The 15817-nt window shown below is 43.2% G+C and overlaps 1 protein-coding gene across 3 annotated transcripts in view; it reads right to left on the reverse strand.

Moving 5' to 3' along the window:
- The window catches only part of PTEN (phosphatase and tensin homolog), a 49403-nt gene extending 39492 nt beyond the window's left edge, over window positions 1–9911 (reverse strand). For 2 of the 3 annotated variants that reach the window (XM_080621853.1, XM_080621852.1), the window contains exon 1: window positions 6864–8982. In XM_080621853.1, coding sequence (XP_080477979.1) covers window positions 6864–6892 — 29 coding nt within the window. In that variant the 5' untranslated portion in view covers window positions 6893–8982. Of the gene's footprint in view, window positions 1–6863; window positions 8983–9214 lie in introns of those variants that run through there. The other variant, XM_080621851.1, reaches the window with a different exon arrangement.
- Between the last annotated feature and the right edge of the window lie 5906 nt (window positions 9912–15817).

Consider the following 15817-nt stretch of genomic DNA (forward strand, 5'->3'; position numbering starts at 1 on the left):
TAAACCTGTCCCAATGAGGCCATGGGGCTGACAACAGGTCTGGAGGGGAACTCAGATTCTCACAGTGCAAAGAAGTAAACCAGAGGTACCTGAAGATGCAGCTGACAGGTTGTCTCAGGAACCAGCTACATCCACAACTCATTTCCATCACATAGCAAAGCTGTTGGACCTGCTTCCTACATTCCAGTTACAAAGTATTCCCAGAGCAAAAGTCCCCCTTCTTATGTGAGGTGTATGAAATATGTCCTGGCGCTGTCAGCCATATGGAGGCTTTGGTCAACAACTAATACAGTCAAGACAATCGGGAAAAAACTCCACACAAACTACATAATAAGCAGGCACCATGTTTTTGTTTTCCTCAAAACATAGTATCAAGTTCATAAACCTCACAGCATAAATACAACTAATGGTAAGAGAAAAGCATGAAAGATGTCTACTTGACAATGACTAAGAAAAAGATGCCTTAAACTTCCATTTCAACATGGTTTGGAATCACAACTAAAGATACAAAAGTATGCAGATAGTAAAGGAAACATAAGCTTGTGAAGAGCTGCAAATCCCTCCAAGACAGTCAACAGTATTACAGGACAAAAAAAGCTACCCTTAAGAAAAAGCCAAGAGAAACAGGAACATGCAACAGCACACCACTGTTATTCATCTAAAATATGACAGAAAGAACTTTTCAGCTGAGGAGTCAAAGATTTGGCCTCAGTTCCTTACTTAACTTCAAGTCCGAGCACTGAACAAAACCACTACAATTTCAGCAAGTTTCCAGACATAAAAACATGCACAGGTCCAGTTAAGAAGTATTTTTGTTTCTGCTCACTCTTTGGAAGAAGCTACATCCCATCTTACCATACCTACCCTGGCATCCCAACTAGCTGCAGCAACACAAAGCCGCCCAAGACCAAAAGCTGCACCAAGAGCATGCAATCAGCTGCATGTGAGACTAAGCAACTGTCTTCAAGGTAACAATTCTACGGAGTGGATCTTCTCAGTAGGAAGCAATGTATATGAGAAGCTTGACTGGCACATCTCAGTTTAAGATTTCTGTAGTGACAAGTTGACCTATCTGAACCCACAAACCAAATTTAATAGAAATTTTTTCAAGGAAGAGTACAGGACCTCCCTGATACACATTCTCAGCACAGCATCACACTTTGCAGAAGCTCCTTTTAACAAGCACCAATGTGTACATAAGCATATCCTAACTCAGAAACCCATAGAAACATGTAAGAATTTTATTCAGTAAGAAGAAGTCAGCACAAAGAGTCACTACTTTGATATTTACTGACAGGAAGTGAAAAATGGCTCAGTCTCAAGTTCTTGCAAGGCTGAAAGGACATCCAAAACTTTCAGAGACACGGGAATTTAAAATAGCTATTGGACTGGAGGACAAATATGTCATACTAAACAGCTGTATAAAACACAAGATACAAAAACCATGATTTGTATGAATTTATCAAACAATAATTTGGGGATGGTGATCCTAGGAAAGATAAAGGCAAGCAGCAAAACAGGACATAAAACACAAATCATTTCTCAACCAAGCCCCAAGTAGGTAATATTAATTTCATTCTAATGAGATCTACTGTTTTTCTGCTCTAAATGTTAGTATTAAAAAAAAAAAAAAAAAAGACATTATTTCTCTAACTCACCCACACAAGAAAATAAAGAACAGAATATACACAACTTCTTCAGTTCTAGCCTGATATATACCCAGGCAATCATGCAATTAAAAGCTATTATACTACAGCTCTACAAAGGCAGAATTGTGAAGACATTTCATAAGCACTTCACTACTAAAAAAAAAAAAAAAAAAAAAAAAAAAAAAAAAAAAAATTAAGCAGTTTTTATGCACTGCCGCATGTTGGTGCTGTGAAGTTGGGACTTCATCTTTCAAGGGAACAATGCCAACTTTTGCAATAGCCGTCATACCAAACATAGAGCAGTTGAGTTTAATTTTTTAGCTGCACAGTCAATTACCATTTGAATCACAGAGCCACTACTTCAGCTATGCTGCCTAAATATTGTTATTAAGATAACCTAGATTTATGCAGCATGATACACAGCCTAACTGCACAATTATTTACCTCCATTCTAAAAAACGTGGGTTTTTTTTTTGAGGGCCTCACAGGCAAGACAGTAAATGAGGCAGATGACGACAGGAGCAAATAGGATGACAGCCTGAATTAGAAACTGGAACAAGGATTTGTTTACATCTGAAATATCCGAGACTAAGACACATTCAAAAACTAACATCAAATCTCTGAACCCAAAGTAGAGTTAAACACCCACAAACTCTTTAATGTTTCACAAGAGATCCTGCTCTACAAGGCCACTTACAAATGTTCCCATATTTTCAAATAAATTCCTTTCTTGCAGTCTGGAAATCATCAACCCAATAACTCACAAAATGCACAAATGTGTACAGTTTTAATCCCCAAAACCTCCACAGAAGAGCCAAATCAAAAGGAGCCCACAACTACCCTACTTTTTAAGATGAAGCATCAGGCAGATCCAGCAATCACTACTCACAACTCCAGGCTATATCCCATTTACCCCCCTGAAAAAACTATGCAATAATTAGCCTTCAATATCCACCCCACATTAGGCACAGTAAATGACTACAAATCACATGTAACTCCAAATTCCAGATTACTCTCTGGGTACACAAACCAGAAAGGAGGTGGGATTTAAAAGGGAGTTAGTTATGACTAATGACAGCAACTTTTGGACTGTAATGTAATTAAGGGATTTGACAGCTCAGCTGCCTATTCCCTCTCTTTTCTTCCAGTTTGTCAGAACACAACTATTGTCCTTTAAATCATTATACAAGAACCATTTTCTTGTTTAAACATGTTGTGAGGGAAGACTCTAGGCTAAAGTACCAGAGGTATAATTTGCGAGTCTATGCTGTATTAATGTGGCAAAAACATTAATCCACCAAAAATATAATTTTGTTTTAGAAACTGCTCCAAGATCCACAACTAGCAAAAGCAACTTGGTAGACAGAAACTATATATAAAATTTCAACTCTGTGGATATTACATTCTGAAATTCAGCTCTGGCATGGTTTTATGTTTTTTTTGGACAGGAGTTTCAACATAATGTGTTAATAAAACACACTTTCAGTAATATTATTACTGAACAAATTCTATCAATTGCTTCCATGACAAAGAGGACTTAGGTGTCAAAATCAGCTTATGAGGAAGAGAACAGAAAACAGTCACCCCTCTTCTGGAGGAAATTTAGAAAATCCTGTACTCTTCTATACAGTATTTTAACACGTCATTTACCAAATACAGCAGTCACTGTACTTCAAAACACTTTTTGTAATTAAAGTCCTTAAAGGAGATGTAAGTGTACCACTGGGTATCCCAGGAAAAACACCTTTTTTGTCCTAAAGAAATCTGATCAACAGCCTAGCAACCATCAAGAGCCAACTAATCCTTCTACATGTATTATACTGTGGCAACAATAGCCATTTCAAGTGTTGCATAAGCTCCACACTCAGGGCTATATCCTTTCCCTAAATACATTCTAACAGTCTCATGAAGTCAGCGGAAGTCACATGTAATTATCTTGAGAACAGAAAGGCCTTTCTGACTAGCACAAGTTCCTAGAAAGATGTACTTTCAAAATTCATCAACTCATCAAGACTCGAGTTGGACCCAGAGTTGATGCATGGCCAACCAATTACACTGAAAGCTAAACAGCTGAACAGGTGGAATTTCCAGAAGCCCTCAACACTGACCTAACTGTCCTCACCAAAGTCAGACAAGCCTCAATAAAGGTAATTTTGCAAACACGTCAAGTGTCAACACATCATCAGTCTTACTGTAAGAGATAATGAAGAGGAGCTTGGATTTTTCCTTAGAAAAGAAATGCCCAAATCCAGTACCAGCCCTAGTAAAGCTTGCACTTTATTCAGCTTTGGACGTTATGAAAGTTACACACATTTAACTAAGCTTACAAACAGATTTCAATGAACATTAGCTTCAGATGTTGGTTTTTTTGCCTAAAAGTCACTGTACAAGATAATTTTGTGAAGTGTCTGCATTAGCTGTACTCACTTCCTTCCCTATCTTGAAAAGAACATATAGCTGTCACTTCAAAAGCAGAGCTATGTGAAACCAAGAATCAGTGTGCAGCTTTTGTCTATTTAAAAGTATGCACAGGCAGTTATTTTTTAACTTTGTGTTCAGCTTGTGCAAACAGTTTCCAGCAATGCTGCACATTGATTAAAAATTTCTGATGATGCAAGATCAACTAGTTCATTAGGAAGCCTGCACTACATTTAAGCAATCACAAAGAGATGAGCTCTAATTTGTCAAGCATCTTTCAAGTCCTCTTCTGAGCAACTGCAGTCAAAAAGCAGGGCAGAAAGGGTCTGGAGTAACTCTGAGCGGATGCAGCAAGGGTTGCACAACTCAACACTGGCTCAAATGGTGGGGGTTTTGTGCACGGGCTTCAGCTGTCAAACAACACTATTCACAAGTACCCATACACTAAGACAATGTATTAAGAGGATTTTTTTTTTTTTTTCCTCTTTAGGTTGTAAGGCAATGTGAGCACATCTCTAACCCCAGAAGAGAATAATGCGTGAATACAATTGCATCTACCACTACCTTGCCTTCTCCATCTGGACAATTACAAAAACCTGTATCCTTGCTAAGTGCAGAAAGATGAATTTTCCCAGGATCAAATAAATACATCCTCTACAGGATGTAAGCAGGTAACTGAATCAAACCCCGAGAAGTCCCCAGCCAGTACCATTTTCCTGCTGTCTATTCAAACAGACTTAGAAATTCAGAGCAAAACTCGCATGAATCTTCTTGACCAAAACCCAAGATCATCCCAGGCTCCAGAGGCAAAATGAGTCTGTCAGGCTCTTAACACTGCTAAGTAACATGGCTTCGTCTGGAACAAAGAAATACTTTTCCACCAATAAAATGCACTGCCAGTTGGTTTCTACTAAAACCTTACCAGCCCTTACTGGACTTGTGTGCATGAAAAACTTGTTACAAAGCATTTGACAAACTTCAATTTTAAAATGAGACCAAATATTTTAAATGAATAGCATTTCCAACTTGGGCTCTATTTTTAAACACAGTATGTACCTCATGCCACTAATTCATTTTTTCCTGGAAACTGAGCCATTTTGAGTGAAGTCACGTAATTTAAAATTTCATTAAAAATGAAAACAGCTTTAGGACTGCAAATAGCATAAAGCAGTAGGATATCCTAAGAAGCTCCCACTTGCGATTTTAGCATTCTCTGTCTTTTATTATGAGACAAACTACATCTTGTAAATAAACTGCACCCAACATCCAGCCTTTACTGAATACTGTTGCAGTTTACACGACTATGTGGGTCATGAGCTACATATGCTTCAATTAAGCATCATGGTTGGCATGCTTCACCCTATGCTCAGGCTAGATGGTCATTTTCACACATAAAGGAAGGCCTGGAAATACAAGACAGTGTAACCACGGGCACAAGAAGCAGTTACACCATTTTTTCCACTTTAGTCTTAAATAGTTAAGGCACTTGCTAAATTCAGTTATGCATGGGCCTCTTAAGTCACAGGCAATCAATGCAATGTGCAAGACCTGCATGCAAGTGTTCTCTTTCCACTGTTCTCTACAGTAAAACGGTCAACAACCAAGCCACACAATTTTGGAAATACCAAAGAATATTGTGTGTCAGAAAATATATTGGTCATTGCATCATGAAGAAATGCAATCACCCTATAAGAAAGCCATTAATCCAAACTTTCCAAAAGGTATCCAGTACTACAGAAATTAAATAGAAACCCAAATAAATCAGGAGTAAATACAATTATCTGCAGTATTATAAGCCTGATTTAATGTCTTCATCTGTAAAACCCTTTCCTCTTCTAATTTCAAAATACTTTTTCCAACAGGGTCAAAAGATTATTCAGGGAGATTAGAACATTTGACTAGATGGAAAGAAATGTCAATGCTAAATACACTTATTTCATAATTAGCACATAAGACTATTCTCATATTGTGTACATAAAGCTACTGATTTTTAAAAGTTACTATTTCCCTTTCCTAAAAGCCTACATTATCCACACAGGAAAAATTCTTAACCAACTCATCAGGAACCGAGCCCTAAGCGTGATGTACTGTAGGACAGATTCATCAGCACCAGTTTAAAGGATTTGGCACAGCCAACAGAGGAGAGAAAAAAAAAAAAAGAAAACAAATCAAAAAAGAGGTCCTCGAAGGGGACTTTGGCACTCCAGTGCCTAGCCCAGCCCACCTTTTGGTACTCCAGTGTTCCCTGCAATGCCCTGGGAGAATCTGCCATTACCAAAATACAAAGATTACAACTCTTTGCCTACCTAGGAAACCAAGACACAAACACTCCCTCAAATACGTGTAAAAGACCATAGAATATAGGATGGACATCAGGCACCTCACCTGGACCCACTGTAGATTCATTTTATTCCTCACCTCCTAAAGGTAGGGTAGCAATCACCACCTATTGAGTATTTTGGAGCCACCACCACTGAATTACTTGTAAAGAAATATTTACTGCAGGAGGCATTCACATCTCTATTTCCTATATCCTGCCTAAAAGCCCAATCACTGGGTTACCCAGCTCATGTGAGGCTTTCTCTTTTAGCTTGACAGAAGCAACTATCCTGAAATAACCAGTAATCTGTAATAGAAGACACTCCTAAAGATATGGGTGCACATGGAAGCAAAGCTAACCAGCAGCAGAAAAGCAGATGGTAGCTTGTTTGGTCTCAAAATTTTAAACTCCAGCACACATTAAGAAGTACTTCTGAGAACTTAAAACTATCGAAGCTCTTACCACACACCACATACCTTCCCAAGCAAGCCTTCTCTTTCTTCATCTAAGGTTGCATGGTTGAAGAGATAACTCCCAGCTTGGTCCTCCCTTCTACATGTGTAAAGTAAAGAGATTACTTCCCAGCCATCAGGTACAATGAGCAACAACTCCACCAAAGCCCTACAAAAAGAGTATCTCTAAAAAGCCTGCAAAAAGTGATTTAAAAAAAAAAAAAAAAAAAAAAAAGAAGAGTACTCTTTCACTTCCACAGCAACATCAGCCTTTAAGCAAAGCCATTATACTATGCAGGCAGCAGTCTTTATTCATTAATTATCTGTTCAAAATGTGCAGCTACAAGACAAAAAAAAGAAAGACTCAGTACAAGCTTCTTCCAGCGATTTCTGCAATCACAAAAAACCACACCTCTTACATAAATTTCATGACAAAATTTCAGCTAGCTGCTCCTTCTAAAAAAAACTAGCTTAAACCCAGCGTTCAGTGGCCTACTTCTAATGCAAAATGGTAAGAATAAAGTTATCAAGTGAAAAAGTAAAAAATAAGCAATAAACTCCATTTGGCATATCATTAGCAACCTTGAGCAAGAATGTCAAGGTTCAACATTCACCAGTTTTGTTGCTGGGAGCAAACGACTAGTTAAAAAGATCTGGTTTGGTAAAAATAAAAGCTCTCCCTACCAATGACACATCTGGGCAAAGATAACTGAAACACCAATTTTTTCAACTGTGAAGCCAAAACCTCGTAATTTTGCCACCACTTAACTCTTCTCATAACCTCAAAATTCCTGGCAAACCCATCTCTCAGAGAATCAAAAAAAAAAATCTAACTCAAGACTTCTGCCATTAAGTCAAGCAGTAAGTGCTGTGCTGGCCTATGGCAGTGTTACAACTGTCCTAGTTGTAGGTCAACAAAATGACCAAGTGTAACCATTTAAAAATGCAAGCTCAAAGTTGTATTTTGTCAGCACCATGAACAGAACACAGGAATTACGTACTAGAGCTGCTGCTTTTTAACTAAAAACTCAGCAGCTACCTGCTAAAGTCAAGAATGTTCCAGGTCAGTTTAAAGCCACTAAAATTTTAGGCAAATGCTCAGTGCAACAGCACAAGTTCTGTACTAGTTACAGCTGTTACTGGTTTTGATGCTGCCTAGGATTTGGATTTATTTGTAGCACTTGACATGACACAAATGTAATTGCTCCAAAACCCAACAGATTTTATCCTCACCCTGTTGCAGAATAGAAAGCACTCTTCCTATGGGGCAAGTCTAGCTCTGACTATTACTATCAATATTCATTTTTCCTAGGACAGTCCCAACTTTCAGGCTGTGGCGCAAGAACCTCACTTCTCAGTGATGATCCTTCTCCACCAAAAATAGACTATGCCCACGCCACAGCCCCTACATAACTGCAAAGCATTCAAAGCTAAACATCTGTCACTGCTACAGAACATCTGTTTGAAAGGCCACCAAAGCTATACACTAGCAATGCTTCTCTATGGTTTGACTCATTAGTCATAACTGCATACTAATTACATATTTGAGAATTACACTCCTCAACAGTCCTCCCCAATGAGACCCAACGTGCTCTCATTTGTAACACATCCTCGTGTTTACTGTATCTGAGATTATGCGGAAGCGCAGTTCATGCATTGCATTTGGGAAAGAGGTATTTTTTTAATCTGGAAGAAGTGATTGCCACCTCTTGTCATCGAGAACCTTGCCGCATCATATGGCAACACAGCACAAACTCTGCCTTACTGAAGATATGAAAATCAGAGCAGAGGACACTAGCTTCACCTCTCCCACCACGAAGACTGAAGCAACCCAAGTGACAGACCTGCCATGACATCTGCAATTCAGAAGCTGCTACTAAATAATAATAAAAAAATATTTTAAAAAGTACTCTAGACATGAGTCACGACAGGACAGACACATTTGCTATGTGTGTCAGAAAAACCAACACAACCAAAGGTAAGCAGCAGACTCGCGTTGCTCCAGAGCAGACATGGGCTCCCCAGGCCAGGGGGAGGACAGCACCTCCGCGACACGGGGTGACAGCAGGCAAGCCAGCAGGCAGGTTGGCCGACTGCAACCGCCAAGAAGTGCTAACGTTAATCCTCGCCTCCACGGAGCTCCCGTTAATCTGCCCGGCTGCCGGGCCCCGGCTCGACGGCCGTCCTGACAAAAGGAGGCCGAGGCGGCGCGGCAGCGGGGGAGGGCGCGGCGGCCCGGGCGAGCCCCGGCAGCAACCACCGGCCTCCCGGCGAAGCGGCACCGGGAAGCGCGTTAGGTAACCACCGCGCAGGTCTGATGCAATAGCTGTACGTGCAGCGCCCGGTGCCGTGCACCGTTCCCGGCGGGAGGATACAGGTCAGATCCAGGTCGAAGCCATCCTCCTGGTATCGCCTTTTGTTCCTGCTGACGATCTCTTTGATGATGGCGGTCATGTCTGGCAGCCGGGGGCCGCTTCGGGACTGCGTGCAGGGGCCGAGAGGCGGCGGGGCGCGGGACCGGGAAGCAGCGGTGGACCGGCGGCCGCCGCGCGGCCCCGGGCGTGGGGCCTGCTGCGCCGGAGCCTCAGCCCCAGGCGGGCCCGCCTCCCTCCGCGGCGGCGGCGGCTCCCGGCGGCTGCCCCCTCCTCCTCCTCCTCCTGCCGCCGCTGCGCCGAGCGGGGCGGGAGCAGCAGCAGTAGCGGCGGCGGCGGCGGGCGAGCAGAGAAGGTCCGGAGCCGGGCCAAGTCCCTGAGGGTGCCGCCGCCGCCGCCGTCTTTGAGGCGAGCGAGGTGGAGGCGGAGAGAGCAGCTCTCCGGCGCTCCGGGCCCCAGCAATGGTGACAGCGGCGCGGGGCGCCCCCCCGGCCCGGCCCCGCTCCGCCCCGCTCCGCTCCCCGCCCGGGGCGGCGGTAGCGGCTGCGGGCCCGGAGCCGCGCGGTGGGGCCGCGCCGCCGGGTGGGCGCTCCGCAGCGGGCCGGCGGCAGCAGCGGCGGCTCCTCAGGGCGTAAGAACCAGCAGAGCGGCCTGGCTCATCCCCCCGGCCTCCTCCGCGCCCAGCAGCGCCGCGCCAGCGTTAGACTCCCATCATGGCTGCAGCTTCCGAGAGGGGAGTCAGCCCCGCCCCGCCCCCTCGGCCGCCTCCGCCGGATCGAGAAAGTAGTCCCCCACGAACCGGCCAGCCACCACCTTACCCCGCCACCTTTCCGCCTCCTTCGGTGCCACCCACCGCTCCTCCCGCCCCTCACCTCTCCACACCCGCTGCTCCCGCTTCCCTGTGGGAACGGTGGGCCGGCGGGCGGAGGGATACGGCCTCCGGGAGGAGAAGCCACGGTCACCGCGCCAGGCGGCAGTGCTGCGACAGGTCACGTGGATGGTGCGCTGCTCTGCGCTCGTTGCGGCCCCTCCCCCCGCGGGCGGAAGTGGCTGGGTAGGGCTGTGAGGTGAGGTGCAGAGCGGGAGTATCTCGGCCCAGCTTGTGTTCTCTGCCGGCACCGGCTCGGCCCGCGGGAGCTGGGCCGCTTCCTGCTCTTTGCGCTCCCGTGGCCTACCGGCGTTCGGGGCCTGCGGCGGGCGAGAGGACGGGGATTTCTCCCTTCCTACCCTTTACTCGGTTAGGTGGCCCCGTAGGGCGGGTAGGTGCCACGGCTGCTGCCGCCGCCCTGTGAGGTGCCCGGGCCGGCTGTAGCTGACTTATGTAACTGGCTCCTGGGAAGCGGAACGGGCACGGTGCGACCCCGAGGCCCGCGGGGAGATGGGGGCAGGGGAAGCTCTGTCCATCGCCAGGGGCCTCGTTCTCTCTCCCCGCCCCCGGGCCGCCGTTGTGGGGCTTAGCGTAAAACTGAGTGACCCGGCTGGCGGGGAGCCGCTGCCCTTCCTCCGATCGTGAGCACCTACTGCCCCCTGCAGTCGCCCAGGTCCTGGGGCAGGAAGAGGGCCGGGGGAGGGCCACCCGCTGTTCTCGCTGCCAGCACGTTCTGCCGGCGGCCGAGCACGGGGGTAGTTAGATGAAGTGCCGCACTGGATCACGGCGACTGGCTCACCGGTCGTGGTCATGCTGTTTTCGTGGAGCTTTCTGTCCCCCCTTTTAGCCCTATAAATGGCAGTTACCCTGATGGGAAAATGCACTGTCTCTAAATCTCAAAATCAACCTTTAAATTCCTTCAGAACTTTAGCAAATCAATCCCATTGTACAGAGTTCTTTGCACTCTATGCAGAAAACTTCTTTAAGTTTTGGACATTGCTGGTGTTAGTGATTTGCAGGAAAAAGACCATCAGGTAGTCTGTGGCAGCCTGAACTGACTATGAACACTGACTGCAGTCTCAGTTGCCAGTTTCTATCTTTCTCATTATTTGGTACGCAGATTGTGAGGGTTGTTGTGATTGTTTTCCTTTTGTGTGCAGACAGGTGAAATGTTAGCCTATGGAGGTAACACAAAACAAGATTTTAAGGCAGTTTGACATGTATGACTTTTGTAAAGCATCAGGAATGAAATCTGCTAGAGATTAGCATCTGCCTCAGCTGCTAAGGGATCAGGAAAGAGCTAGCCAGGCATTACATTTGAAGAAACAGGGTTACTAGGCAAATACATTTATAAATTTGCCTTCCTCAAGAAAGTATTAATGAAAAATCTTCATGTCATTTTCATATTGGACAGCTGGACAGCAAGTAATGTGAGGTCAAAGATAACATACCTTTGGAAGAAGCCTATTTCAAGGGAGTGAAAAGGCATTTGTTATATGTAGGGGTGCTGGGCATCTCCAAAAATCTGCAAGGAACAAAACCAAAAGCTAAATAAAACCATTTCTTATACTGCTAGAAAAGAGACATCATGGAAAGGACCATCCTGACAGGAAGAGGAGAACCCATACATCCCTTTTTAATTTTTCTCCATGAAAATTAGATGATGTAGCCAGGCTGGTATTTCCCCAAATGACAGATTCTGAGTTTAATTCGTAAGTCCACCTCAAATATTTTTGAGGCTGGCAGGGAAAGACACCTTGCTGAAGACACTTTTTAACTTGCTAGACCCATTGGACCACAATGAAGGTGTCCCTTGCAGGAACAAGAGTGGGATATCTCCCATGGTTTGTTTAGTAGTTGCATTGCCCAGAGAATGGCTATCAAATACGTTTGAGCAGGGCAACCTGGAGAAAGACAGAGCTTGCATATTAGTTGCATGCTGTGGCAAGTTGGTTTCTAAGCAAGTCTGGAAGTAAGAAAATCTGGATGAAACATAGTTCTTTACATGTATAAGAAGATTTATTAAATACAAATTTATGCATATATAAATTAGGCAATGCTTTACTAAACTTTTCCTTTCTGAGGAACAGCAAAACAGAATTCAGAAGTGCAAGATAAGTTTGGTGTCCAATCTTTAAACAGCTTTTAAGAGAGGTGCTGAAGACCGACTGCAGATGGCTGGAGCAGGAAGAGGAATGGGAGGGTGAAATGCTACTCTTTGCCTGTAAGGGCTCAAAATAAACTGGAGCATAAGGTGGAGGGATTTCTTGGGTTGCTGCAGCCATTCGGCCTTTGCATATGGCATATATATATCCTTTCATAAATGTATCAGGTTTCATCTTAAGCTCTTCTGCCACCATTATTCCCACTGGGAAGCTGTTCCCAGAACCTTCTTCTGATTTTCTTGCTAAATATATATTTATGACTGGTTTAAATCCATTTATTCTTGTGCCAGCATTGGCCTTAAATAGCTCCCACTCTTTACCCTTTTTACTCTTTGTGCGCTTACAGGCAAAAATGTCCCCCTTAGCTGTTGTTTGACTATGCTAAGCTAGATGAGCTCCCCTAACTTTGCTCTCTCCCTCATCTCAACAATTACTTTCTGATCCAGTTTCATTTTTATTTATTTCTCTTCAACAGAGATGACCAGAATGGCATGCAGTGTTCTGGAGGATATCTTGTCAGCACCAAGGACAATTTTATTAATCCCTTCCAAACTCTGCTAGGGACATTGCTCCCAAGGCCTCTCAGTGCCTTGTTTTTGTGATTGCATTGGTAGGTCATAGTTATTTTGGGATCAACTTGTGTGTGTGCAGTGAGATTGTACTGTTCCTTTCCCGAATTTCAAATGTATGGAATGAACCCATTAAACCTACTTTTGAGTCCTGGACTAGGAGGTTATCTGTAGACAAATACAGATATAGCTAGCAAATCAAGACCATCTTTGAAAACATTTCTGAAAGTCCTCAAGTCCTAAGACTGCCCTCCTCTTTCTAACATCTGACTACATACATGTTACTAGGAAGTTGCTATGGCTGAAATGACAGTCCTTTTGATAGATTCCCAATTCCAAGTCAGACCAAGACTAAAAAGCATTCTGAGCAGTAAACAGCTATCAGTGACCATTGTGTCAGCAAGGCCTGGGACAGATACTCCATCACAACATAGAGTGATGATCTTCGTAACAGCAGCCACTGGTGAATCTCATGATCCAACCTGCAGGACTTTGCCAGCAACTGGCAGGACAGAGAGAGAACATAATTATGTCACCACTAATGTTTGTGCTGTGCCTCCATCTTCAACTCTGTGTACAGTTGATGGCCTACTTAAAAAAGTTAGCTAGAGGTCTATAAAAAGTTATTGCAGAAGTTGGACAGGAACTACTTGCTTTGCCATTTCTTCAATATAAGATGTAGGGGTTCCAGATGAACCAACTGGTGACAGGTTCAAAACAACAAAGAGAAGTAGGTAGTGTCATGGTGTAAAGTTAAACTATGGGACTTGGCTACAAAATCCCACAGATGCTTTAAATTTTTAAGGACAGAGTAGACAAATTCATGAAAAAAAATTGTCTATAAAATATAACACATTCTCTGACTTGGGAAGTCTTTGATCTGTAAGTTGCTGAAATTCAGAAGTCTTTTGGGGATAAACAACTACCTGCTTTGGCCCAATTATAAAGCTGTTTCTAGGCTTCCCTGTTTCTCCAGCTTATTTGCTACTTTCCCCATCTCTCATTTTGTTCTTTCCGCTTTGCCTTGCTTTCTATTTGTCTCATTTCATCCCTATTTCCTCTCTTTGTGTTTTCTTCCTTGTGTCTTGCAAGTCTCCTTCCTACCTCCAACCACCATAGACCCTTCTGATGTTAACATACCACTCCTTTCCCATCTTGCTGTTGTTTAGGTTACTGGCAAAGCTCAGGTCATCCTGCATTGACTGGAGAATTAAGTTCACCAAAAACATGTTTCATAGCAAAGAACCCAGCAGTCAAAAGCAAAACAGTGCATGCACTGTGTGACCTTCATGCTTCCTTCTCTGATGAGTTTTCCAACTACACTAGGTCCTTTCTGTGACCTTGTAAACCTGTATTCAAGAGCTACAATCTCCTAGAGTCCAACAACGTCATCCATACGTTTGATTTGAAATTTTTCAATTTGGGGGGAAATGTGCAATCTTATTTTTCAATGCCAATTAAAAACCAAACAAACACAAAACAAAACAAAAACTGACCAAAAATGTTCTCTTTTTCCACAGATGCAAAACCAAATTTGATAAAAAATTATGCCGAATGAGTTTCAACTTTTGTTACCACTTTCTAGATCTGTCCTTAAGAAGGAAGCAAAGCAACATCTCACTGTGGCCAGTTCTGTGCAAACAGGGAAAGTGGTGCAAGAGGAATGGAGACTTCATGGAGACCTCTATAGGATCAGCTTCCAGAACGAGTTAACTCCTTTGTCGAGCCTTCAGCAGTGTAAAGGTTCTGAGACTCTGTACTTAGGAAAGCAGATGAATTTGGCGTTTCTCAGCATTTTTAAGAAAACTTGTTAAAGAAATTGTAATCTTTCAAGATCCTGAGAAATTGGGACCCAGTCAAGTTTCCACATTCTGCATCAACCTCACCTTCAAGATCCTGGTTGGCTTCTGAAAAACCTCTCAAATTTTTTAAAGTATTTTTCAGCAGAGGATTTATTTCAAAGGTTACTTCTGCAGCCGTCAAATAGCAGTGACAAAATGTAGTTTTGAGCTTTTATTACTTGTGTATGTGTTTGCATTTCTCCTTAATTGCAGCAAAACAGATGTCACTTTTTTCAGAGTGGGAGAAAAAACAGAAGGGTCCTGAATATTTTCCTACAGTAATGGTGATTTGAACATGACATAATTTTCTAGCGCATGAAATGCAGACAGATGATTGATAATCCTTTTTTTATTCAATAGTGGTGATTGCAAAAATGAGTATAAGCCTCAAATTAATAGCAAAGGCTGTCAGTATCACTGGTTATATACAGTTCATTTTTAAAACATCGAAGGGAAATTGTTCACTTATTCTGTGTAGATTGAAAAAAAAAATTCTGTAGAAGATTATAATCTTATTTACCATCAAAGACTGGAGGAGGAGTGGAAAAGGAAGGCCTTGTGTAAACCAATACGGACATTGATACATTTATTTTCTGATTAAATATACTTTTCATTTGGAAGAGCTATAGCACACAAAACAATAAAAGAGAAATACTGATGAAGGTAAAGTTGTTTTAAAACTTTATTATTTGGGAGGGATATGGTGTATATTAATCTAAAAAATGGAACCAAACCAAAACTGCTGTAATGGTACTTTGGTAAAATCACAGTCACTTTAAGAATGTATGTTTTTGCATTTGGGTTTAATGGTGGAAACACGATGCACCACCAATGTGCTGATGCATGGATACTCGTGGGGAGGGTAGATGGCACCCCACCTGGATCACTGGAGGCCATGCATGGGGTTTGGCATTAGCCAGATCAGCTGAAGGAAGGAAATTGGGTGTCACGCTCTCTACCTGAGGTGGTGCTGGTGAAGCAAATTCTGTGGAGAAAACACAGAGCAGAAGTAGCAGATCTCCACAGGTTCTTGTCTATCACAGCCACCAATACTTTCTGTAGACTCCCCGGTGGGTGAAACATCTGCATTTGTGTACAAGGGATGACGTTAAAAATGACCTGTAATAAAATTACTGTTGTAAAAACAGCTAACTGCTCTTGAC

This window comes from Psittacula echo (assembly GCF_963264785.1).
Source record: "Psittacula echo genome assembly, chromosome: 6".
Classification (NCBI taxonomy): Eukaryota; Metazoa; Chordata; class Aves; order Psittaciformes; family Psittacidae; genus Psittacula; species Psittacula echo.